At 38.1% G+C, this 27,869-nt stretch overlaps 1 protein-coding gene across 5 annotated transcripts in view; it reads left to right on the forward strand.

Annotated features, from left to right (window-relative positions):
- Positions 1 to 27,869, forward strand: part of USP34 (ubiquitin specific peptidase 34) — a 244,102-nt gene that overhangs the window by 41,303 nt on the left and 174,930 nt on the right. For all 5 annotated transcript variants that reach the window (XM_058551143.1, XM_058551144.1, XM_058551142.1 and 2 more), the window contains exon 2: positions 19,058 to 19,145. In XM_058551143.1, coding sequence (XP_058407126.1) covers positions 19,058 to 19,145 — 88 coding nt within the window. The remainder of the gene's footprint in view (positions 1 to 19,057; positions 19,146 to 27,869) is intronic.

Consider the following 27,869-nt stretch of genomic DNA (forward strand, 5'->3'; position numbering starts at 1 on the left):
GGGCTGCGTAAGCCTCTTTGGATTGTTGATTTCAGGTTCATTGGATAGATACTCAGTAGTGGGGTAGCTGGGTCATATGGTATTTCTATTTTTAATTTTTTGAGGGATTGCCATACTGTTTTCTGTAGATGCTGCACCAGTTTGCATTCCCACCAGCAGTGAATGAGGGTTCCCATTTCTCCATGACCTCTCCAACGTTTGTTGTTTTTTTGTCTTGGCAATTATAGCCTTTCTCATGGGTGTAAGGTGATAGCTTAGTGTAGTTTTGATTTGCATTTCCTGGGTGATTAGTGATGTTGAACATCTTTTCATATGCTTATTGGCCATCTGTGTATCTTCCTTGGGAAAGTATCTGTTCATATCCTCTGCCAATTTTCTGATCGGGTTTTTTTGTTGTTGTTCAGTTGTGTGTTTTTTTAATATATTATGAAGATTAACCCCTTGTCGGATATATGATTTGCAAATATTTCTCGCAGCTAGTGGGTTGTCTGTTCATTTTGATCCTGGTTTCATTTGCCTCGTAGAAGCTCTTTAATCTAATGAAGTCCCACTTGTTTATTTTTTCTCTTGTTTTCCTTGTCTGAGTAGACGTGGAATCTGAAAAGATCCCTTTATGACCGATGTCAAATAGTGTACTGCCTCTATTTCCTTCCAGGAGGTTTATAGTTTCAGGTCTCACCTTCAGGTCTTTGATCCATTTTGAGTTAATTTTTGTGTGTGGTGAAAGAAGATGGTCTGCTTTCATTCTTTTGCATGTGTCTGTCTAGTTTTCCCAACATCATTTATTGAGGAGACTTGCCTTTCTCCATTGTATGTTCTTGGCTCCTTTGTCGAAGATTAGCTGTCTGTAGATGTGTGGCTTTATTTTTGGGCTTTCAGTTCTGTTCCATTGATCTGTGTGTCTGTTTTTGTACGAGTACCATGCTGTTTTGATTACTGTCGCTTTGTAGTATATTTTCAAGTCACGGATTGTGATGCCTCCAGTTTTCTTCTTTTTCCCAGGATTGCTTTCGCTATTCAGGGTCTTTTGTTGCCCCATATGAATTTTAGGATTCTTTGTTCTATTTCCATGAAGAATGTGCTGGGAGTTCTGATTGGGATTGCATTGAATCTGTAGATTGCTTTAGGTAGTATGGACATTTTAACTATGTTTATTCTTCCAATCCATGTGCATGGGATATTTTTCCATTTCTTTATGTCATCATCGATTTTTTTCAATAATGTCTTGTAGTTTTCTTTTTTTTTTTAACATTTTTTAATAATTTTATTTATTTATTTATTTTTCCCCCAAAGCCCCAGTAGATAGATGTATGTCATAGCTGCACATCCTTCTAGTTGCTGTATGTGGGACGCGGCCCCAGCATGGCCAGAGAAGTGGTGCGTCGGTGTGCACCTGGGATCCGAACCCAGGCCGCCAGTAGTGGAGCGCGCGCACTCAACCGCCAAGCCATGGGGCCGGCCCTGTCGTGTAGTTTTCATTGTATCGGTCTTTCACCTCCTTGGTTAAATTTATTCCTAGATATTTTATTCTTTTTGTTGCAATTGTAAATAGGATTATGTTTTTGAGTTCTTTCTGTTAGTTTGTTATTAGCATGTAGAAGTGCAACTGATGTTTGTAAAGTTGATTTTGTACCCTGCAACTTTGCTGTAGTTGTTGATTATTTCTGATAGTTTTCTGATGGATTCTTTAGGGTTTTCTATATATAAAATCATGTCACCTACAGATAGTGAGAGTTTCATTTCTTCATTGCCTATTTGTATTCCTTTTATTCCTTTTTCTTGCCTAATTGCTCTGGCCAGAACCTCCAGTACTATGTTGAATAAGAGTGGGGAGAGTGGACACCCTTGTCTTGTTCCTTTTCTCAGAGGAATGGCTTTCAGTTTTTCCCCGTTGAGTATGATGTTGGCTGTGGGTTTGTCGTATATGGCCCTTATTATGTTGAGGTACTTCCCTTCTATACCCGTTTTGTTGAGAGTTTTTATCATAAATGGATGTTGGATCTTGTCAAATGCCTTATCTGCATCTATTGAGATGATCATGTGGATTTTATTCCTCATTTTGTTAATGTGGTGTATCACTTTGATTGATTTGCAGATGTTGAACAATCCCTGTGTCCCTGGTATAAATCCCACTTGATCATGGTGTATGATCTTTTTAATGTATTGCTGTATTTGGTTTGCCAATATTTTGTTGAGGATTTTTCCATCTATGTTAATCAGCGATATTGGCCTGTAATTTTCCTTCTTTGTCTTGTCCTTTTCTGGTTTTGGTATCAAGGTAATGTTGCCCTCATAGAATGAATTAGGAAGTGTTCCGTCTTATTCAATTTTTTGGAATAGTTTGAGAAGTATAGGTATTAAATCTTCTTTGAATGTTTGATAAAATTTCTCTGGAGAAGCCATCTGGTCCTGCGCTTTTATTTCTTGGGAGGTTTTTGATTACTGTTTCAATCTCTTTACTTGTGATTGGTCTATTCAGATTCTCTCTGTTTCTTCTTGGTTCAGTCTTGGGAGATTGTGAGAGTCTAAGAATTTATCCATTTCTTCTAGACTGTCCAATTTGTTGACATATAGTTTTTCATCGTATTCTCTTATAATCTTTTGTATTTCTGTGGTATCTGTTGTAATTTCTCCTCTTTCATTTCTAATTTTATTTATTTGAGCCTTCTCTCTTTTTTTCTTAGTCTGGCTAAGGGTTTGTCAATTTTATTTTCTAAAAGAACCAATTCTTTGTTTCATTGATCCTTTCAACTGCTTTTTTGGTCTCAATTTCAATTATTTGTGCTCTAATTTTTAATTTTCTCTCTTTCTGCTTTCTTCTCTCAAACTTTGGGCTTTGTTCTTCTTTTTCTAGTTCTGTTAGGTGTAGTTTAAGGTTGCTTATTCGTGATTTTTTGTTTGTTTGTTAAGGTGGGCCTGTATTGCTATGAGTTTCCCTCTCAGGACTGCTTTTGCTGCATCCCATATGAGTTGGTATGGCGTGTTTTCATTTTCATTTGTCTCCAGATATTTTTTTGATTTCTTCTTTAATTTCATCAATGATCCATTGTTTGTTCAGTAGCATGTTGTTTAGTCTCCCCATCTTTGTCAGTTTCTCAGTTATTTTCTTGTAGTTGATTTCTAGTTTCATAGCATTATGGTTGGAAATCACGCTTGTTACTATTTCAGTCTTCTTAAGTTTATCGAGGTTTGCCTTGTTTCCCAACATATGGCCTATCCTTGAGAATGTTCCCTGCACACTTGAGAACAATGTGTAGTCTGCTGTTTTTGGGTGGAGTGCTCTGTGTATGTCTATTAAATCCATCTCATCTAGTTTTTCGTTTAAGTGCACTATTTCCTTATTGACTTTTTGTCTGGATGATCTATCCATTGATGTAAGTGGGGTGTTAAGATCTCCTACTATTTTTGTGTTGTTGTTTTTATCTTCTTTTAGGTTTGTTAATAGTTGCTTTATGTACTTCGGTGCTCCTGTGTTGGGTGCATATGTATTTATAATTGATATGTTTTCTTGGTGGAGTGTCCGTTTTATCCTTATATGTTGCCCCTCTTTGTCTCTACCTGTTTTATCTTCAAGTGAACTTTGTCTGATATAAGTACGGCAACACGTGCTTTCTTTTGGTTGCCATTAGCTTGGAGTATTGTTTTTCATACTTTCACTCTGAGCCTGTGTTTGTCTTTAGAGCTGAGATGTGTTTCCTGGAGACAGCATGTTGTTGGGTCTTGCTTTTTAATCCATTGTGCTACTGTGTGTCTTTTGATCTGAGAGTTCAATCCATTTACATTTAGAGAGATTATTGATTTCTGAGGGCTTAATGTTGCTATTTTTTCGCTCATTTTCTGGTTCTTTTGCATTTCCTTTGTTTCTCGTCCTGTGTGTTTCGGACTACCAGTTCGGTTTGGTAGTTCTGTATGATGACTCTTTTAGTGTTCTCTTTATTTATTGTATGTGACCCTGTTCTGATTATTTGTTTAGTGGTTACCCTGAGGTTTGTATAAAAAATCTTGTGGATGAGATAGTCCATTATCTGATGACGACTTATTTCCTTAGACTAAGTCGATTTGATCCGTTTACTCTTCCTGTTTTAAGTTACTGTTGTCACCACTTATTCCATCTTGTATTGTGAGTTTGTGTTTAAAGTGGTGAGGTTATATTTATTTTGGTGTTTTTCTTCCCTTAATCTTTGATTTTTATAATTAAGTGTTTGCTAACTTATTCTGATAGAGAACTGCAATTTTTCTGATTTTGTCTGCCTGTGTTTCTCCTTGCTCGAAGCTTTGTATCCCTTTTCTCTTTTTATTTTTTTCAGGCCTGAGGGCCTTCTTGAGCATTTCTTGTAGTGGAGTCTCGTGGCAATGAACTCCCTTAGCTTTTGTTTATCTGGGAATGTTATTATTTCTCCATCATATTTGAAGGATATTTTTGCTGGATAGAGTATTCTTGGCTGAAAGTTTTTGTCTTTAAGAATTTAGAATATATCATTCCAGTCTCTCCTAGCCTGTAAAGTTTCTGTCAGGAAGTCTGCTGAGAGCCCGATGTATGTCAAAGAGATGTATGTCATTTTTTTTGGTCTAGCTGCCCTTAATATTGTTTCTTTGTCATTGACTTTTGCCAGCTTTCCTACTATATGCCTTGGAGACAGTCTTTTCATGTTGATATATTTAGGCGATCTGTTGGCTTCATTCACTGATATTTCCAGCTCTTTCCCCAGATTTGGGAAGTTCTCAGCTATTATTTCCTTGAACAAGCTCTAGTTCTCTTTTCCCTCCCTTCTCCCTCAGGAATACCTATAATCCTTATGTTGCATTTCTTAATTGAGTTGGATATTTCTTGGAGAATTTCTTCTTTTTAGCCTCTGTTCTCTTTCCTCTATTGGGAGCATTTCTGCATTCCTGTTCTCAATAAGGCTAATTATTTTCTCCATATTGTCAGCTCTGTTCTTCAAAGATTCTAGATTTTCCTTTATCTCCTCGATTGTGTTTTTCATCTGCAATGTTACTGATTGGTTTTTCTTTATGGTTTGAATCTCTTGTGAAGAAATTCCTGATTTCATTGAATTGTCTCTGTTTTCTTGTAATTCGTTGAGCTTTTCTGTGATAGCTGTTTTCAGTTCTCTGTCGTTTAGCTTATAAGTTTCTTTGCCTTCAAGGTTGATTTCTGGGTGCTTGTCATTTTCCTCCTGGGCTGGAGATTTAGAATATTTTTGCATCCTGCCTGCCTATGTTGGCTTGTTTTGCCTCTTCCTAAAAATATCTGGTCGCAGTTTCCACCTGCTGCCACGGGATGGGGTTCAAGTGCTGTGTATTCTGAGCCCACTGCAATTCCCACGCGCTCTGGCGGACTCATTGCGCTGAGCGTGTGGTGGGGAAGGGCTCTCTCTCTTGCCTGCCCTGTCAGGGGGCTTCTCATTCTTCCCTTGCTATCTGCTCTCCTGGGGTGCTCAGATGTTGATGGCAGCCCCACAACAGTTCTGTCTCCTCCATGTGCGAATTTCACACAGGCTGTGAGCCAACTTGGAGAGCCACGGTTTCCCTGCAGAGGGCCCCCCCCCCCCGACCAGGGGAGCCATGGAGCCATGCAGACCTGGAGTCGCAGATAGAGTGGGAACGGGGAGGATTTTTCCTTACCTCTCTCCACTTCCTCCGGGGGTTCCAGCATCTTCATCTTCAGATGTATGTTTGCGTGGGTATCTGAGACGTTTTTTTGTGTTGTGGGAGTGTCCTTTGTTGGTATGTGAATGTCAGTTTTGTTATATCTTATCAGGAGAGAGTCTACGGGGTAGGCTTCCTTCGCCATGATGGTGCCATCACTATTTTAACATTTTGAGGGTTTTATTCTATTCTTTTGATCAGAGGTCTGCCTGTCAATCTTGATTATTGTTACTGAAGGGAATGTTTTTTTTTTTTTTTTTTTATCTCTGAAGCTTTTACTAGAACTTTTTATGAAAAATTTCAAATATGTGCAAAAGAATAAAACACTTAAGATATTAAAAGTTAAAATTTGTTTGATAGTTCCCCCACGTTCGTAACTATATAGTACCTTTCTTAATTGGCTTATATTTGTTTAACTGGCCCTTTGAATAGCCTTTTAAATGTGTTTGTAGCTCCAGGTCTGGTGATAGATCATTTAACCCTTCACTTTCAAGGCAACAGATTTTGAAGTATTTATGATTTTTGGTTGTTTATAGAATTTTCTGACTGAATCTTGTTGCATTATTTAGTGAGTTAAGCCTTAGGTTTATTAGCTTTTTTAACAGCTTTATCTTACCTTCCCATTCCCTTTTTCAGCAGTTATCCAGTACATTATGTGTCATCTCTTTTAATTCTCTGAACCTTTGCACGTAATGATCCTTGTGACTAGGATTCCATCCCCTGCAGACTTCTTTGTCATCACCCTGCCTTCCTATTCTTTTCTGACTGTCCTTCTTGCTTCCGTTTTTTTCTGACTCTTGTCTTTCATCTTAGTTGTTACTTCTTTTATGAAACTTTCCTTAACCCTTTCCAAGACTGTGTTTCCATGTTCTGCTTTTTAGATTAAAAAGAAAAAAGAAGAGTTGGAAAGAGTTGATCATAATGAATTGTAATAAAAAGTTTTCTTGAATTAGGTGTGGTTGAGACAGAAAGATTGGGAGATTTAAAAAAACCTAGAAAGTGTTCTGTATTTAGATTGCTCTGCAAATTGAGTTAGTGTTCAAACTCCTATAATAGAAGTTGGGAATGGGGCCAGTCCCAGTGGTCTAGTGGTTAAGTTCGGTGCACTCTGCTTCAGTGGCCCGAGTTTGATTCCTATGCCACTCGTCTGTCAGTGGCCTTGCTGTGGCTGCAGCTCACATACAAAAGGAGGAAGATTAGCAACAGATGTTAGCTCAGGGTGAACCTTCCTCAGCAAAAAAAAGAAAAAATAAAAGCTGGAATGGAAATGATAGACAGTGCACTGCTTTTGTTTCTTGTTAAATGCAAGATAAAATGCAGGATTTCAGTCAGTGGGCCAAAACCCTAAGAAAGGGCCCCATTTTCAAAGATTAGTTAATGTGCATTAATAGGTTTTAACATCAAGCATTAGTTGAGCAATTTCTGTAAAGCCAAGGAACAACTTCTGGAGCCGTTTGTACTTATTTTAGCCATTTCACCCACCTGGTTTGGCCACAGTGACTAACCTTAGTGCTGGCCAGGGTTTTAGATAGGGCTCAGCTTCTTGTAGTTTTTGTTATTTTGAGACTTTGCTGAAAGTACCTTTCTTACTGGCTTCTCAGAGCCTCGGGGCAGGAATTCTTTGGATCTGAAATATATGAGGTTATGTTCATCAGCTTTGGCCTGCTCAGTGGTCATGAATTTTTTCTTCTGATAAGTTGTGAGATTGTATATGAGAATACGTAACCATTTGCTTTGGGTAAGATCTGGGTCATAGCTACCAGTAGTTTCTCACTAGACCCCTGGGTTATAACTCCCATCCTCTCACGTTTCCTTTTGGGGTTGTGCTTGCTGTCAATGCTGTCCATTTCTGATCTTGAAGTTTTTATTGGCTTTTTTTTTTTTTCTCTTTTTTGCTGGGAAGGATGTATCCTGAGCTAACATCTGGTGGCAGTGTTACTCTTTTTTTTTTGCCCTCCCAAAGCCCAAGTACATAGTTGTATATTCTAATTGTAGGTCTTTGTAGTTCTTCTATGTGAGTCACCACCACAGCATGGCTACTGATAGACAAGTGATGTGGTTCTGCACCTGAAAACGGAACCTGGGCTGCTGAAGCAGAGCGTGCCAAACCCTAACCACTGGATCATCAAGGCTGGCTCAGCATTTTCTTTTTTTAATCTTAGTGGTGAGAACCATTTTCTTTTCAGCCCGTTCCCCGCCGCCCCCAATGTATTGTGCCAGTGGGTACGTTTCTTTTAGTTACCGAATTTCCTTTTCTTGCTTGGGGGATGGCAACTCTCGCACCCTTGGGTATTGCCCGGCATTGATGTTTCTAGTTCTACTTTGATCTCTGCCATTGGGCGATTTTTGGTATTATTGAGACCAATGTGACAATTCCTCCACCTTGCTTGCCCTCTTCCCTGTCCAGATGGTTGACCCTTTGGGGTTGGAATATAGTTCCTCCTCTTCAGGAAATGGTGGAAGGATTTCTGGGTGAAGTTGCCTGCCTGCCTGCTTTTCTTCCTTTTTTTGTGTGTATTATACTGTGGGCTTTAATGGATCTCTGATGATTTGTAAAGACAAGTGGCTTCTTTTAAACTCCAGCCTGGGTTTCCCTATCTCCTTTTTCTAAAATTAATTAAAAAAATTTTTAATTGTAAAAATTCCATAACACAAAATTTACCATCTTAACCAGTAAGTGTACAGTTCAGTAGTGTTAAAAATATTCATATTGTTGTGCAACAGATCTCCAGAACTTTTTCATCTTGAAAACTGAAACTCTATACCCATTAAACAACTACCTGTTTCTCTCTGCCTCCAGACCCTTACAACTACCATTTCTATTTTCTGTTTCTATGAATTTGACTACTCAAGGTAGCTCATTTAAGTAGAATCATATAATATTTGTTGTTTTGTGACTGGTTTATTTACTTAAGATAATGTCGTCAAGGTTCATCCCTGTTGTACCATGTGATAGGATTTTCTTCCTTTTTAAGGCTAATACTCTTTATGTGCACACCACTTTTTATTTTTTCATTTGTCGGTGGACATTTGGGTTGCTTCTACCTCTTGCCTATTGTGAATAATGCTGCTGTGAACATAGGTGTACAAGTATCTCTTTGAGATCCTGCTTTAAATTCTTTTTTTTTTTCGTGGGGAAGACTGGCCATGAGCTAACATCCGTTGCCAGTCTTCCTCTTTTTCCTGAGGAAGATTGGCCATGAGCTAACATCCGTTGCCAGCCTTCCTCTTTTTCCTGAGGAAGATTGGCCGTGAGCTAACATCCGTGCGCGTCGTCTTCTGTTTTGCATATGGGATACCACCACAGCATTGGTTGATGAGTGGTGCATAGGTCTGTGCCCGGGATCCAAACTTGTGAACCCTGGGCCACCAAAGCGGAACATGCAAACTTAACTGCTATGCCACTGGGCTGGCCCCTACTTTTTTTAATAGTAGCCATTCTAATGGGGGAGAAGTGATATTTCATTGTGGTTTTGATTTGTGTACTTAGTTTTGAAGTCACGAAGTGTGAGTCTTCAAGTTTTTTCTTCTTTTTCAAGATTGTTTTGGTTATTAGGGGTCTCTTGAAGTTTCATATGAGTATAAGGGTGGGATTTTCTATTTCTGCAGAAAACATTGTTGGGATTGTAATAGGAATTGTATTAACTCTGTAGATCACTTTGGGCAGTGTTGACATTTAACAATGTTAAGTTTTTCAATTCATGAATATGAGATTTCTGTTTATTTGCATTTAATTTCTTTCAGCAGTGTTTTGTAGTTTTCAGTATAGAAGTCTTTTGCCTCCCTGGTTAAGTTTGTTCCTAAATCTTTTATTCTTTTTGGTGCTATTGTAAATGGAATTATGTTCTTTTTTTTTTTAATTCAGCTTACATTAATTTTATATGATGTGTGAAAGGATACTAATCAATTTTATCTTCAGAATGGTTGTCACTTATGTGAGAACTGTTTTTTATTTTTATTTTATTGGTGAGGAAAATTGGCCCTAAGCTAATATCTGTTGGCACTCTTCCTCTTTTTGCTTGAGGAAAATTGTCGCTGAGCTAACATCTGGGCCAGTCTTCCTTTATTTTATATATGGGATGTAGCTACATCACGGCTTGATGAGCAATGTGTAGGTCTGCGCCCAGGATCAGAGCACATGAACTTAACCACTATGCCACCAGGCCGGCTCCTGGAATTGTGTTCTTAATTTCCTTTTCAGATCATTCATTGTTAATATGTAGAAATGCAGTGGATTTTTGTGTGTTGACTTTATGTCCTGCTACTTCACTGAATTCATTTATCCTAACAGGTTTTTTTTTGTGAACTCTTTAGAGTTTTCTGCATATAAGATCATGTCATCTGTCAACAGAGGTAATTTTACTTCTTCCTTTCCAATTTCTCTCTCTTACTTCATTGCTCTGGCTAGAACTTCCAATACTATGTTGAATAGAAGTTGTGAAAGTGACTACTTTTTCTTGTTCCTGATCTTAGAGGAGAAGCTTTCAATCTTTAACCATTGTATACACTATTCGCTGTGTGTCTGTAGAGCCCTGATAAGATGTCCTTCCCCCTACCTTTCTGGTTATGGAGTAGATATAATGGAATTAGTTGAAAAGCTTGTGTTGGTGAGCAATTAGGCTACCAGGTGGGCCTCAGGTGGGGATAGGTGTCTGACCATACATATGCTTTTTCCAGAGTGTGTGTCATTTGTGTTTTGTGTTAGAGAAGGATCATTGCAACCCTGAAGGATCTATTCCCTGTGTTTTCAGGCTGTGGAAGGAAAACTGGCATTGTGTATTATGGTTTCTTCTTCTTGCTGAAATCATCCAAACCAAGAGCTTATCTTTAGTAGTTGCCTTATCTCATCCCCCACTATATCTTATTCTGTCATGGTTGCCAGCTGGGTTTCATTGTCAGGATCTTCTCCCTGATGGGCAGTAGTGTTTTTGGCTTCCAAGGCCTCAGGTGCTATTACCTTGTTATCCATTTGTTTGGCATATACTTTTTTTTTAAATATTTTATTTATTTATTTATTTTCCCCCCAAAGCCCCAGTAGATAGTTGTATGTCACAGCTGCACATCCTTCTAGTTGCTGTATGTGGGACCCGGCCTCAGCATGGCGGGAGAAGCGGTGTGTCGGTGCGCGCCCGGGATCCGAACCCGGGCCGCCAGCAGCGGAGCCCGCGCACTTAACCGCTAAGCCACGGGGCCGGCCCGTGTTTGGCATATACTTTTGCCTTATGACTTTTCGTTCTCTCCCTGGTCAAGAGAATTTTTTAACCCCTCTTGGTTTAGTTGGTACTACCAGACAGGAATCTTTCAACCTCCTATTTGGACTTTCAGCGTTTCTGGAGCTGAGTAGGGGAAGAGTGCCGTAAAGTCTCGACGTTGTGTATATAGTCTGATCTAAAACAAGGTTTTTTTTTTTTTAAGTAAAAATTAAGCTCATATACAACATTGGTAAATAGAGGAATGGTATGAGTATAATGGAACATCTTACTGGTTCATTTGGGATTTTCCTCCGTCACAGTAATGTTTTACATTGATCCACACAAGCTTTCCTGTGATTAAAGAAAAGACCACACCAGTATATGAAGAAACAGTAACAAAGCTGACAGTCCTCAGAAATGCCTTCTTGTTTTGCATATGGTGATTGCTTTTATTGCCTTCAAGGACTTCTATGTTTTCTACTTTATAAAAGCTACATGGAGAAAGTGAAGTAGGTGCTAAGTCATTAAAATTATAGATTGATGAGAATGGTTGTATTCCATCTTTAGTTTTTGGGAAATGATCCTTATTAGAATTGAATGCCCTCAGGCACCTTCATATCAAAAGATGAAGCAAGGGCCTCATGGTTTAAAGCTGCATGTTTATTGACACTGGTTAGGTGCAAATGCCAACAGAGATTTAACTGTGCTAGTATTTTTCTTTTCAATTTTATTGAGGTCATAATAGTTTATAACATTGTGAAATTTCAGTTGTACATTATTATTTGTCAGTCACCGTATAAATGTGACCCTTTACCCTTATGCCCACCCCCCAACCCCCTTCCTCTCTGGTAACCTTTAATCTATTCTCTTTGGCCATATGTTAGTTTATCTTTCATGTATATGTGAAATCATACAGTGTTTGTCTATCTCTGTCTGGCTTATTTCTCTTAACGTAATAACTCTCAAGGTCCATCCTTGTTGTTCCAAATGGGACAATTCTGTCTTTTTTTATGGCTGATTAGTATTCCACTGTGTATATACATATACCACATCTTCTTTGTCCATTCATAAGTTGGATTGTCCGTTTTATCATTATGTACTTCCTTCTTTAAGTCTCACTGCTTGTGTTATCTTGAAGTATACGTTGTCATTGTGGCAACACCTGCTTTCTTTTGGTTGCCATTAGCTTGGAGTATTGTTTTTCATCCTTTCACTTTGAGCCTGTGTTTGTCTTTAGAGCTGAGATGTGTTTCTTGGAGACAGCATATTGTTGGGTCTTGCTTTTTAATCCATCCCACCACTCTGTGTCTTTTGATCTGAGAATTCAATCCATTTACTTTTAGAGTGATTATTGATATATGAGGGCTTAATGTTGCCATTTTGTCACTCATTTTCCAGTTATTCCTTATGTCCCTTGTTTCTCGTCTTGTGTATTTCCGACTACCAGTTCAGTTTGGTAGATGGTTTGTCTTTATCATTTCTGACAGTTTGTTTGGTGGTTACCATGAGGTTTGTATAAAAAAATCTCCTAGATGAGGTAGTTCATTTTCTGATGCCTCTTGTTTCCTTAGTCTAAGCCAATTCCATCCTTTTCCTCTTCCCCTTCTAAGTTATTGTTGTCATAATTTACTCCATCTTGTGTTGTGAGTTTGTGGTTAAAATGAAGAGATTATATTTATTTTTGATGTTTTCCTTTCCTTTATCTTTAATATTATAATTGTTTGCTAACCTGTTCTGATAGAGAGCTGCAGTTTCCTGATTTGTCTGCCTATTTATCTATTTGCTCAAGGGGTTGTAAACCCTTTATTTTTTGAGGTATGAGGGCCTTCTGGATCATTTCCTGTGGGTGGGGTCTTGTGGTGATGAACTCCCTTAGCTTTTGTTTATCTGGAAAAGTTTTTGTTTCTCCGTTATATCTGAAGAATATTTTCACTGGATAGAGTATTCTTGGCTGAAAGTTTTTGTCTTTCAGAATTTTGAATATATCATGCTATCTCTCCTAGCCTGTAAGGTTTCTGCTGAGAAATCCACTAACAGCCTAATAGGGGTTCCTTTTTAAGTTATTTTCTTCTGCCTTGCTGCACTTAATTTTTTTCTTTGTCATTGAGTTTTGCCATTGGTACTACATGCCTTGGAGCAGGTCTTTTTACATTGATATAATTAGGAGTTCTATTAGCTTCTTTTACTTGTATTTCCAGCTCCTTTCCCAGGTGTGGGAAGTTCTCAGGTATTATTTCTTTGAACAAGCTTTATGCTCCCTTCTCCCTCTGGAATACCTATAATCCTTATATTGCATTTCCTAATTTAGTCAGATATTTCTCAGAGAATTTGCTCATTTCTTTATAGTCCTAGTTCTCTCTCCTCCTCCGTCTGAAGTATTTCTGTATTTCTGTTCTCCACATTGCTAATTCTGTCCTCCATGTTATCAGCTCTGTTATTCAGCAACTACAGATTTTTCTTTATCTCATCCATTTTGTTTTTCATCTCCAATATTTCTGATTGGTTTTTCTTTATAGTTTCAATCTCTTTTGTATAGAATTCCTTCTGTTCATTAATTTTGTTCCTGATTTCATTGATCTATTTGCATTTTCTTGTAACTCATTGAGTTTTTTTTATGATAGCCATTTTGAATTCTCTGTCATTTAGATTGCAAATTTATGTGCCTTCACCATTGATTTCTGGGTGCTTGTCATTTTCCTTCTGGTCTGGAATATTAATATATTTCTTCATACTATTTGGCGGCATGGATTTGTGCCTTTGCATAGTGATGGTATTTGGTTGCAGATTCCACGTGTCGCCACTGGGGGGATGGTGAGGAGCTGTGTATTCTGAGCCCACCACGATCCCTGGTATCTGTTCTTGTCCTTTGAATCTATGCTGACAGGACCTGTCTGCGATTGTGGCTCACCAGCTTGCTCACAGCTGCTGCTTTACTAGCACATGCCCGGGTCCTCTGGCTGACTGGCTGTGTGGGAGGGGGAGAAGGGTGTTTCATTTTGTGTGTGCAAGCGGGGGTGTTCTCGCTCTGCCCTTGCTATCTGCTCTCCTGGCGTGCTGGCTTGATGAAGACACTACCGCAATACCTTAGCCTCCTCTGTGTGGAGCTTTCCTGTGGGCTTTGAGGGAACTTTGAGAGCGAAGATGTTCCCATGAGAGCCATTCCTCCTCCTCCTTTTCTCAGAGCCACGCATGCTCCCGCACCCTGGGTCACTGCCGAGGAGGGAGAGGAGATCCCCTTACCTCCTTCCACTTCCTCTTGGTGGGGGGTCCAGCACCTCCACCTTCAGACGTATGGCTGCATGGGTCTCTCAGACGTCTTTTGTGTTGTGTGAATGTCCTCTGTTGGTTTGTGAATGTCCTTTTCCTTTTATCTTAGTGGGGAGAGTCTAAGAGAAGAGCACACTCCACCATGATGCTGACATCATTCCTGTGCCAGTATTTTTTATGTTAAATCAGATTAGCTCCTGATTTTTGTCAGTGTTCTGGTTGTAAAGTTTCATAGGTTTGGAGTAGTCTGCTTTTAATCTTGTTTTATTGTTAGCCTCATTATTCTTTAGTCAAAGATTTTGTATCACATGTGGCTTCTCAGGAATCCTTACATGACATAGTAGGAAATGCTTGTACAGAGGTTTTACATGTTTTCAATATGATACTTCTGGCTTTCAGTGGTCTGGCTTTCTGAAAACCAGATCTCTGGCTGAGTATCCAGAGAGGAAACAGTGTTTTGGAGATCATGTGTGTTTGTGTGTGTGAGTGTGGTGTGGGTCAGAGAATGGGTATGTCTTAACTGCTTCTTAATAAGACTTGAATATTTTTTAGCCCCACCTGTATTCCTGCTTTCAGAGGTACTCAGTGTTTCTAATTCCTGAGGCTTTTGCAGATTTCATGGGACACAGTTAACCTGCTTCTATTCCCCACTGTCAGCCTGATTTTTTAGCTTGTTATGGCTTTACTAAGTTAGGTACCATTTTCTCTCACAATTTAGTTGTTTTTGCCCCTGTGTGTTTATGTTTTATTTTCTCTCATCGTTTTAGTGGAGTTTTGGGAGGAAGTGTAGACGAAAGTATATGTTGAATCTGGCATATTTAACTGGAAAAAATTAATTATGAAATAGGTCAGACCTATAGAAAAAAACTCTAAAATTAAGGTATACATGTATCTGCCAAATTTAAGATAGTTACATATTATTTTTTTAACAAAAGAAAGAAAAATTGACTGAAACTGCTAAAAAGCATTTGCTCTCTCCTGTCCCTTTTCCTTTTCCCCAGATGTAACCATTCTCTTGACATGGATGTATGTTATTACAGTGTATGTATTTGTTCTATAATTGTATATGAGTCATAACAACACAGGTTTTTTTTGTGTTAAAATTGTTAACAAATGATATGATACTGCCTGTATCCTTTCGAAACTATTTCACTAATCATTTTGCATTTGAATTTTAGACATTTTGATGGAGATTCATTTTATTAACGTAATTACCTGTTTTCATTCTCATGGATTGTACTTTTCATTTCATTCATCTCAGTTTGGGTTCCTCCTCTATCACTCCAGTAAAAGTAGTCTTTATGTTTTTAAAAAATGTCCTCTTCCTCCAGTTAAAATTTTTACTTACAATATATTTTTGCAAACTACTTAGGAATAAGGGATACAAATGGTTGATATTTAAACTTTTCTTTAATACCAGTGCCGAAATAGTTATAGTGTGAATGTTATTCATAAGAAATAACTTCTGGATAATGAGCTCTATTCCTTTTTTGTTTTGTTGTAATTTTTATTAATATATGTGCCTTGTTAAAAGTCTCAAATAGTTTTGCAAGGCTTATAACAAAAAAGAGCAGTCTCTTGCTGCCCCCCCCCCCCCGAGGTAATCCATTTCTGTTTTATCTGATCTTTTTCCCCTCAGCTTTTACCTTCCTATGTCTAAATAATAAGATTATATTGTTCTTTCTTTCATTTTTTTTGGTTGAGGAAGACTGGTCTTAAGCTAACATCTGCTGCCAATCTTCCCCTTTTTGCTTGAGGAAGATTGGCCCTGAGCTAACATCTGTGTCGGTCTCCCTCTCTTTTGTATGTGGGTTGCCGCCACAGCATGGCTTGACGGGTGTTGTATGTCCGTGCCCAGAATCCGAACCTGTGAGCCTGGGCTGCAGAAGTGGAGCGCTCCAAACTCAACACTACGTTACGAGGCGGGCCCCATATTGTTATTTATTTATTTTTTTTGTGAGGAAGATCAGCCCTGAGCTAACATCTGATGCCAATCCTCCTTTTTTTTTTTTTTTTTTTTTTTGCTGAGAAACATTTGCCCTGGGCTAACATCTGTGCCTATTTTCCTTTACTTTATATGGGACGCTGCCACAGCATGGCTTGACAAGCGGTGCATTGGTGCATGCCCGGGATCCGAACCGGCGAGCCCCAGGCTGCCAAAGCAGAATGCGTGCACTTAACCACTGCGCCAGCCTCCCATATTTTTATTTCTTGATACATATTTTCAACTGTTGATTTCCTTCTGTGGGAGAAGAGGATTAGTGTTTTTACCCTTGCCATGCCTTTCCAATTGCTTTTGGATCACTGTTGGGTATTTATGTTACTAGGACTATGTAAACACTGTTCCCTGCTGAGCCAGGTAGTATACTGTAACTATGTTTCTTGCATTGTATAATTTCTTTCATTCTTTTTTTTTTTTTTTTTTTGGGGGGAAGATCAGCCCTGAGCTAACATCCACTCCAATCCTTCTCTTTTTGCTGAGGAAGACTGGCCCTGGGCTAACATCTGTGCCCATCTTCCTCCACTTTATATGGGATGCTGCCACAGCATGGCTTGGCAAGCGGTGCGTCGGTCCGCGCCCGGGATCCAAACCCAGGCCGCCAGCAGTGGAGCGAGTGCGCTTAACCGCTATGCCATGGGGCCGGCCCCAATTTCTTTCATTCTTATCATTAGTAGTTGCCAATTTGTATGCACGTGTGTGTTGAGTTTTGTCTTCATCTATTCTAATTCCTCCGCAAGCTTGAGACGTTTAAGACTACTGTAACTGAGTAAAACTCTTTTCATGTGAATTAAATGTAAATTGTGTGTTTAGTCCCCCCACCTCTGAACCACCTTACCTAGCGCCCTTTTATTCTCTTATTCTTATCTCAACTAGTGTTCTTGGGGTCTGTGCACAGTGATCATCCTTAGATCTCCCTTCGCATTATCCTACTGATTCTCTTTAAATGTGAACTTCTTTCCCTAGAATGTTTTAATTTCTTTTTCTCTTTTTAATATCTGAATTCTTAGCATTGTAGTCTTTGCTTAAAAATCACCTCCTCCTTAGGTAGTCTTCCTGATTATCCATTCTGAGGTGGCTTATGCTTACTTGTTATACAATACTCTCCTTGGTTTCTGCTTGGCATTTATCACAATATGTATGAATTTTATGATTTATTCATTTACGTCTTTTTGTCCTTCTTCATCACTAGACTAAGTTCCATGAGGTGGGGACTGTCCCTATTTCATATACCATTGTATGTCTACTACTTAGCAGATGTAATGTTCAACAGGTATTAGATGAATGCATAGATGATGACTTCGAGACACAGTGCAGATTTAAATGCTGTGAGTTATGTTATCTTGTTGGGCTTTCTTTGTTATAGATTTGGCAAACTATGGCTAATTGTGCAAAATCTGGCCAGCTGCTTGTTTTTGTAGTATGGCCAGGCTCATTTGTTTATATATTGTCTATGGCTGCTTTCAAGATACAAAGACAGAGCTGCCTAGTTGTGAAAGAGACTGTATGGCCTGCAAATCCTAAAATATTCACTTTCTGGCCCTTCACAGAAACATTTGCTGACCCCTGATCTTGTACAAACATTTTACCTTAGAAGACTTACTTGGACCATTCGCTAAATTGTATTTCTTTTTTTTAAATATTTTTCACATTTATTAGTCATTTGTGAATTGTCCTTGCTCATTTTTTTTTTCTTTTGTGAGCAAGACTGGCCCTGAGCTAACATCTGTACCCATCTTCCTTCACTTTGTATGGGGCGCCGCCACAGCATGGCCTGACAAGTGGTGCGTCGGTGCATGCCTGGGATCCGAACCCAGGCCACCAGCAGCGGAGTGCATGCACTTAACCGCTAGGCCACGGGGGCGGCCCCTGTATTTCTTTATACAGTTTCTATTCTGGATTTAACTTTATATTCCTTTCATAGTAGTACATATTGTATATGAAATGCCTGTGTGTCTGTCAGGGTCCGATCAGGGACTTGAAGAGGGAGTTTAATAAAGACAAGTAATTACACAGATGTGGGAGTTTTAAAGAGCGAGGAGGGAACTCTGAGGACACCCAGAGATGATGATGTTGATGACAATGACAACAACTGCAGGAAGTGGCCAATCTCCCCTAAGGCTGGGGAAACAAAGGAAAGAGGGTTGTCAGAATCTAATCACTTAGAAGTGGGCCCTGTGAAGGAAGCTAGGACTTCAAGGAAGGGATGCTCCTTGGCTACTGCTGGTACCTCTGAGAGGGGTATCATGAGATTGGTTCTTGGAGCTGGAGCCTGGAATCATGCTGCTACTGAGTGATGTTTTCAGATACAACAAGCAGAGATGTCCTTGTTCTCCTGCCATCTAGTCTCCTAGTGCCATGTAGGCACTGGAGGAACATCTTAACAGGAATCCAGCTAGAAATGAACAATGTGGCTTGCAGAGTTCCAGCCCCAGCATCACAAAGCATAGAACAGAATGGTAGATTTGAAGTTGAGAGACGATACCAGAAAAACTGGCAAAGTGTCTTCTTTTTTTTCCCCCCCAAAATTATGTCTGTTAAAAATCTCTTCTTGGGCCGGCCCCATGGCTTAGCGGTTAAGTGTGCGCGCTCCGCTACTGGCGGCCCGGGTTCGGATCCCGGGCGCGCACCGACGCACCGCTTCTCCGGCCACGCTGAGGCCGCGTCCCACGTACAGCAACTAGAAGGATGTGCAGCTATGACATACAACTATCTACTGGGGCTTTGGGGGGGAAAATAAATAAATAAAATAAAATTATAAAAAAAAAAAAATCTCTTCTTAAGCTCAAATTAGTCATTAATTAAAGATTTATTTTTTTTGGTGAAAGCAAAAAAATAATTATCTGAAATATTTTTGTTTGTAAATCTAGGCTTTTTTCTAAGTATTGGCTTTAATATTGGTTTATCATTATTCATAATTTTAAAAATTATTTTTTCTACTTTATTTCAGTATCAGATATAGAAGGTGGTGATGGACTGCAGCTCAGAAAGGAACATACTCTCAAAATATTTGCTTATATCAATTCCTGGACACAGAGGTATGCATCTTTAAGTATTTTGAAGACTAACTTTGTGAGTTGTATTTTAAATTGGCATTGTTTGTCATCAAATTTTCCTTTTAGGATGTTGAGTTGTATTCCATATGAAATTAAATGACAGTTTATCAATATTTATTAGATCTTCTTTTCGTTACTCATGGGGCTATTCATGGTTTTGTTTTTAAAACATGAAAATAAAGGGGCCGGCCCCGTGGCGCAAGCGGTTGGGTGCGCGCGCTCCGCTGCGGCGGCCCGGGGTTCGCTGGTTCGGATCCCGGGCGCGCACCGACGCACTGCTTGGTAAGCCATGCTGTGGCGGCGTCCCATATAAAGTGGAGGAAGATGGGTACCGATGTTAGCCCAGGGCCGTCTTCCTCAGCAAAAAAGAAAAAAGAGGAGGATTGGCAGATGTTAGCTCAGGGCTGATCTCCTCACAAAAAAAAAAAAAAAAAAAAAAAACATGAAAATAAAAATCTTTCTTTCTTTAACCCCTCCTTCATTACTTAAAAATATAGGAGTGATTGAAATTCTAAAAATAACTATTTTGGGAGATTAAAGAATCATTACGTCATAGCTAGAGACCTATAACAAACTTAATCCTTGAAACAAATCAGTATTGTGGTAGAGGTCACTTTGACCCGTCCGTCTGGAAGCCATTTGCTGTTTGTTCCTTTTCCATAATAATTATATATATTCGACCAATTTTTAAATAATACATATATTGAGAATAGAGAGAATAAAACTTAAGGGAACACAATCGTTAATATAACCAAAGTTTGTAACAATGTTTGCAAATTCCTGTTCCTCAATGTGATTTTAGCTGGTCATGGCTAAAAATTCTTTTTGCTTGTGTGCCTATCTTGTTTAAACTTCTTGGTCCTTATAAAATTTTTATGGGTAAAGAATGTTTGAAGCACTGTGTGTGATGATTAATGACTATGTTAAATGCAGTGATAACATAAATGAATGTCTTAAGGCACACAGTCTAGCTGATCATAGAGTTTATCAGAATAGTTTAATTTCAAATAGCATTTGCTCTACAGTAATACTCATTTTTATTATATTTTTTCCTTCTGTTAATAAAATTGGTGCATATATTTGTTCCAAAAAAGATGATAGATTTTAGTTATTTAAAACTTATGTGCCATCATTATTCTCATCTCTTTTTCTGAGTCTCAGCCAGCTGAATTTTTTTGACTAAGTTTAGCAGTGGTGGTTGTTGCTTTCATTATGGGTAGGTTAGATGGTTGGATATTTCATAATACTAATAGGTTAATGATTTAAAATTAACGTTAGTAGTCTAAAGGATTTGCTGAGAAATGTTGCATTTGAGTCATAATTTTGGCTTTATTTATTGTAACTACAGCTAGGTGGCAACATGTTATACTAGAATAAAACCATACTTCTAATTTCAGGGTTTATGGTTGTACCACTAAATAAAATGAAATCTAGAGAAATAATATCATTTTCCTAATGTCTCGCCCCTAGTTATTGGTAGAGCTGGGTGGTAGTTATATTTTCCCATTCCTAGTTTACTTTTATCCTAGGTATATACTCAGGAATTTTTAAGAGGGTCTGTGGATGGGAATGAAATTATAAAGGAAATTTTGATATGTACAGTTTTAAGCAGTAATTTGTAGGTTTCATCAGAATATTAAAGGATGTTTGCCCCCAAACTATAGAGACCCTCTGGCTTTATCTCATGCTGCTCTAGAGTGTAGTAGTTAAGAGTGTGGCCTTGGAGCCAGATATATGTGGCTTCTAGTCCTGCTTCATCACTTGTGTATTGGATGATTATGACAAGTTAGTTAACTTCTGTAAGCTCTTGAGGTTGTGAATAAACAAAGTGGTTAGCACAGTATCTGACAAAAGAACTTAATAAACACCTATTTTAATTAAAACTGTTAAAATTTATTTATAAAATGAAATATATATTGAAGGGTACATAAGCTAAAGCATGAAAAGCTGAACTGGAAAATAGTTTGTAACATTTATAATTCTTTTCACATGTTAAGTATGAACAATCTTTTGCTGGTAGTCAAAAGTACTAAAAAGTAGAATGTTACAATCTTAATTGTTCGTGCCAATAAAAGAGAGAAGAAGTGACAATAAAATATCCAGTTGTGGGGCCGGCCCAGTGGCTTAGTGGTTAAGTGTGTGTGCTCCGCTGCTGGAGGCCCGCTGCTGGAGGCCCGGGTTCGGATCCCAGGCGCACACTGACACACCGCTCGTCCGGCCATGCTGAGGCCGCGTCCCACATACAGCAACTAGAAGGATGTGCAGCAGACATACAACTATCTACTGGGGCTTTGGGGAAAAAAAAGGAGGAGGTTTGGCAATAGATGTTAGCTCAGAGCCGGTCTTCCTCAGCAAAAAGAGGAGGATTAGCATGGATGTTAGCTCGGGGCTGATCTTCCTCATAAAACATAAATGAATGAATGAATGAATGAATGATATACTCATAAAATCTTGGAGAAAATACAGAGAATCAGAGTAAAAAAATAAAATAAAAGCATGCCACCACCCAGAGTAACTGCTAACTTTTTGTATAACATTGGTATGAGATTGTGAACAGTTTAAAATTTTACAGAGATGTTATTTTACTACATGTATGTTTTATAATCTGATTTTTTTGTATAGTCAACTGTGATCAGTCTCTCCATGTCATCAGATATTATCTGTCATCATTTTTAATGGCTGTATAGCAGTCATATAGCTACCACTCCTTTGTTTTGTCTGTAAGATCAGGGAAGTTAGTTATGTATGTTGGTTTTAACAGATTATCATTATTTTATTTTATTAATATTGTAATTGGGACTGGAATGGGAGGAAAACTAATTCATAGAATGGAGAGAGAAGATGAGGAGAACAAATTGAAGAATATAAATTAGGAAAATAGCATATAAGGGTCTGAACGGAATATCATGTGTGACAAAAGCATTGATACCACAAGGCATAATCTTTCGTGTTGAAAGTGTTGCTAGTGTTTTTAGCCTTGTTTTAAGCTTATTACAAAACATGCTTAGGTTTATATTTTGTAAATTCCACATTCCTTAGCAGGTGTTCAAGACTGTTCGTTGTCTCCTACCTATCTATTTTTTAAACTGTATTTCAAGATTTCTCCCCTAAAAGAATTCTGAGTGTCAGCTAGGGTTGAAGTTCTGTCTGACCTTTGTGTTTTCAGTCTAAAAATTGTACCTTTCATACCTGTCATTTGTACTTAATAAATGTTTGAGGCTATTGCTTTTATTTTTCATTGTTTATAATCTTCATTTTTTAGAACAGTTTCAGAAGCTATTGCTTTTGAACAGGTTAATGTATGTTTTCCACTCTTTAAGGCTCTGCTTTTTATTTTGGCATTAATTAATTTGACTAGTGGGATATTGATATTGACCACTGTTGAAAGTAGTGCTTTTCAGAAATTAGGTCATAAATAAAACAACTTTCGCTGAGGTTGGATACTCTAGATTAGCAGTCCTTTCATGTGTTCAGCAGTGCCAGGCCAGGGAAAATGTTAGATCCATTGCTATATTTGTTGTTAGATAGAATTATAGAATCCAGGTTAAAAGTAATTTAGTTTTGACGTGTAGGTCCCACATGAATGTTTAGTTGTTATTATTTTATTAATTGAAGCTACATATTTTATTTTAGGCATTTAGATATTTTTATCATTGTGTGTTCTTAAATGTAAGCATATTTCACTCAGTTGGGCAGCATATAACTCTACTTGGGTAATAGTCTTATCAGGCTGATAATAATAGGAGTAGGACTGAGAAGAAAATAGGAGAAGCTCAGATAGTGGAAGGGTGTGTATGATATTGATGTATAAATACAAGTAATATGTACAGAGCTTAAAAAGTAAATTGGTAGGAAAAGGCCTATAATAAAAAACTCCATTGTCTCCTGTCTCCTCAGCCCTATTTCTCTTTTCAGCTCTTTCAAATGTTGGTTTTGATATTAGTGTCTATATTCTGAAATAATATTATATTGCTGTTGCTTCATCTATCAATTTTAGGTATAATCTATGAACTTCTTTTTCTGATATATAAAGATTTCACTCTTTTACCCTTCCCCCATCTTCTCAATAAAGTTGTGTCGGGTCTTAGAGTAGTTTTAAAAATAAAAATATTGCTCATTGATGAGCCAAAAAAGCAAAAAAGGTTCTGTGGTTCATTTTATATCTTATAAGACATAAATTCTTGTTTATCTTTTATCATTATTTCCTAGAGTTTATTGGCTTGTTTTTCACTTGATTAATTTTCTAGGTGTGGATCACTATTCTTCCCAAACTCTCCAACCCTTCTTAGTACTGGTTTTTACATTTATATACATCATTAGATGGTCTATAATTTCCCTCCCTTCTCTCCTCTCCCTAATATCCTTTAACCTTTATCTTCCTACTCCAGTCTGTTACTGATGTCTCACTAGGGTTACTAAATGGGTTACTATCTTCTCATCAGATCACCTTTGAAATTCCTTTTGCTGTTCTACTGTATTGGATCTCCAGTTTCCTGGATTCCATGTTGTCATCTTTATTGGTTTACTTCTGTATTTTATTTTATTTTTTGCTGAGGAAGATTCATTCTGAACTAATGTCTATTGCCAGTGTTCCCCCAACCCCCCCTTTTTTTTTTTTGCTTGAGGAAGATTAGCCTTGAACTAACATCCTTGCCAGTCTTCCACTATTTTGTATGGTGGTCATTAGGCACAGCATGGCTAATCAGTGGTGTAGGTCCACCCCTGGGATCCAAACATGTGGACCCAGGCCGCTGAAGCAGAGTGTACTGAACTTAACCACTATGCCATGGGGCCAGCTCCTGGTTTACTTCTTTGTTTTGTTAGGATAACATCTTTTCTGAGGAAGGGTGCATGGGAGACAGATGTTTTCTAGATCTTTCAGGCCTCAAAATATCTATTCTACCCTTACTCTTACTGATAACTTTTGTTGGATACAGAATTCTAGGTGCAAAATTATTTTCTCTCAGAAGTTTAAAAGTATCGCTCCATTGTATTCTAACTTCCAAGTTGCTTTGGAGAAGTATTAGCTATTTTTTATTCCTGAGCTTTTCCTTGTCACTCTTTTCACTCTCCCAGAAAGCTTTTAGGATTTTTACCTTCCTCAGCTTCAGAAGTTTCATGATATGTGTTTTGGTAGGCTTCAGGGTTCTGAATTTTTTTTTTATTTCATAATTTCCTCACCTCTATATTTTCTACTCTGTCTTCTTGGAAATAATATTGTCAGATATTTTACCTCCTTGATTGATGGTTTACTTCTCTTTTTCTCCCCATTATCTTTCTTTGTCTATTCTACTGGGAGATGTCTTCAGTTTTACCTTTTGGGCCTTCTGTTGAATTTTACAAATTGCTATAATGTTAAGTGTTTTTAAGGTGTGAATGATTATGCAAAAGCTATATAATGTATATCTGTACACATTAAAGGACTCTATTTTGTAATTTGAATGCATTTTTAAATAATATACTGTTCTTGGTTCAGTAATCCAGTGTCTTTTATGTTTCTGAGGATATAAATTAATTAAAATCTTTTTCCTTCCTGCGTTTTATCTGCTTCTTCTGAATTTCTTTTTACTGTTTGTTTTGATCTACCTTTGGTGATACAGCTTTTTCTTGAAAGTCTTATTATCCTTGGCTATCCTTCGTGGTTAAGAGAGGGGCACTGAAAAATGGATTGAAGTTCTCTGTGAATGGGGCATCTCAGGTGTTGTCCTATACTATATGATGGTAAAATGGTGAGCAGGGTTACTAGGGATAAATGGGCTTTTTTCTTAGATTGTTCACATTCTCTAAGAGAAATATTTTTAAGTCTCTGGTCTTGAGATTTGTTAGTCTGGTTATTGGGCAGGCAAGGGTGCTTGGGGAGGTTCACCATTCAGTCATAATTTCATGTAATTCTCCTGCTTTCAGTTTTTTGTATCATCCCGGTGTTCTTCAGTATCTGATGTTCCTGAGTTTGTCTTGTTCCCTTTGTGTACAGGAAAACTGTTTGTTTCCCTGGGTCAAGTAGGAATAGTACCCTGGGTGTCTGGGATGGGAACCTGCAAGTTGTAACTGTACCTTTCATTTAGTCCTATTTTCTGCCCTGTGCTTCGTCTCTGTCTTCAGAAGTGTCTCAGGTTCTTTAGTCCTGAGCCTTTCCAGTGTTTGGTGGGGTGGATCTTTCTTTTCGCTGATATATCCTTCTGTAGCCCCTTCCAAGTTTATTTCTTCCACTGTTAAGTCACTTACTATTCCTCTCTTTTCTGTCATCCAAAATTTGTTGCTATTTGTCATCTTTTCTTCTATTATCTCTTTCCTTATGGAGTTATATCTTTTTTTCTTTTACTACGTTTGTAGTGGCTTTTAGTACAGAGAAGAAATAAATTTATGTGTAAAATCAAGCTGGGCTTAACTGCAAGTGATATTTTTATTTAATTAAAACACTTTTTCTCCTTTGCTTTGTTGGTCATGGATATATAGAGAAATGCTGTATTGAGAATTCAAATACCTAGACTTCTCAGAATTGAGTGTAATACAATAAAATGTGTAATGTATGTAATATATAAGTATTTTAAAGATAAATGTGTGTGTGTTTGTGTGTGTGTGTATCTTCCCTTAGACTCTCAGCTCTCCTTGAACGTGTATATTTTGGGTCTGTCAGCACCTAGATCCAGTTTCTCTGTTACTTTGTTCACATATCACTTTTGTCTTTTAAGATTAGTTTCCTAGTCAGTTATCAAGCAGTTTAATGCCCATTCCTGACAATGAATTTTTAGAGTAAATTTGACTGGCTCCTAGGCTTTCCTAATCCAAATCTGACTTCAGGGTGTTTTTTGGGGGCGGGAGGGTGGTGGCAGAACTCAGATTCCATTTTCACTAAAGAAAGATATTCAAATATATGATCCTTCACTTTGAACTTGGTTTTTCCTGAACCTAAAGGGAAAAGCTATTCATCAGAAAAATTTGAGGAGTAATATGTTTATTTTTCTTCTTGTAGAAGTTGTGATATAGAATTTTAAAACTGGAAAAAGCCTTAGAGGTAAATTCCCTTTCATTTTGCCACTGAGAAAACAGGCCTGATATATCCTTTATCTATTTCTGTGTAACAGATTACTCCAAAAGTAGTGTCTTAAGACAACAGTAAACATTTATTATCCTCAGAGTTTCTATGGATAGGAATTTGGGAATGGTTTAAGCTGGTCGGTTCTGGCTTGGATTTGTCATAAGGTTGCAGTGAAGATGTTGGCCAGGTTATAGTCATCCAAAGCCTTATGTGGGGCTGGAAGATCTGCTTCCAAGTTGGCTAACTTACATGGTTGACAAGTTGGTGCTTGTTGTTAGTGGGAGGCCTCAGTTTTTCTCATGCCGACCTCTCCGGTGGGCTCCTTGAGTATCTTACAAGATGATAGCTGGCTTCCCCCAGAATGAGTGATCCAAAAGAGAGCAAGGCAGAAGGGGCGATGTCTTTTATGACTGAGTCTCAGGTGTCACACACTGTCATTTCTGCCACATTCCATTCACTAGAAGCTGGTCCACATTGAAGGGGAGGAAAATTGGGCTTTACCTTCTAAAGGGAAGAGTATTAAAGAATTTGTGACCATACTTCAAATCTGTCACATCTGGAGAAATGAGTTTATTTCTGCATGGTCGTATAGGGAGTTGGTGATCTATTTGGACTAGACTATAGATGTTTTGGTAATATAACTAGGTGCAAATTGTAAGTAATAGTTGCTTAATTATCATCCATGATTGGATACAATTATTATTATAACCTGGTACTTGTATATCATTTACTTACTGATTCACCAGACCCTTTTGATTATCCATGGCAGGCATTATGCTACTAACTGAACATGTGTAAGAGAACTAGATTTGTGTATAGTAATTATTGACTCTTATTGCTTTCATTTATTTTTATTTTTTACTGGAGCTGAACTATCTTCTTGTGTGTATGTGGTGTTCCTAAAAGCTTTTGATCTTCCAAAAGGGTAGGAATGCCCCTACCAAGTAGCTTTCAAGCCAATTACTAATTTTGAAGTGTAGCTTTTTTTTTTTTTTTTTTTTTTTTTTTGTGAGGAGATCAGCCCTGAGCTAACATCCGCCAATCCTCCTCTTTTTTTTTTTTGCTGAGGAAGACGGCCCTGGGCTAACATCAGTGCCTATCTTCCTCCACTTTATATGGGACGCCGCCACAGCATGGCTTACCAAGCAGTACTTCGGTGCGCGCCCGGGATCCGAACCAGCGAACCCCGGGCCGCCGCAGCGGAGCGCGCACTTAACCGCTTGCGCCACCGGGCCGGCCCCTGAAGTGTAGCTTTTTTATTAGTTGACCGCAAAACCGCTTATGTAGAATAACCAGTTAGCTTTATTAATAAGGTATTTTATTATAGCCAGTTTCCTGATATTTACTAAACATATATTGAGTATTCAGTACTTAGAGAATTGTGGCAAAGATATATGCCACTATTCTTGTTGTTCAATAGTACTTTGTGTAGAAGGACAGATAAATACATACACAAAACTGAGGATGATAGCTATCAGTCTAATATCGTGACTTTTTATTAACCAAAGGACCAGTTTTTGGTGTGATGCTATGTTTATAAGTTATTATGGTGCTACCTCATACTGTTTGGAAAAAAAAGTATTTTAGTATTTGCTTATTTGTTTCTTTATATTACTTATTAGAAAGATGTAATTGTTGCCTCTCTAGGAAACATAATTTATGGAATT

The sequence above is a fragment of the Diceros bicornis genome, chromosome 12 (assembly GCF_020826845.1).
Source record: "Diceros bicornis minor isolate mBicDic1 chromosome 12, mDicBic1.mat.cur, whole genome shotgun sequence".
In the NCBI taxonomy this organism is placed as follows: Eukaryota; Metazoa; Chordata; class Mammalia; order Perissodactyla; family Rhinocerotidae; genus Diceros; species Diceros bicornis.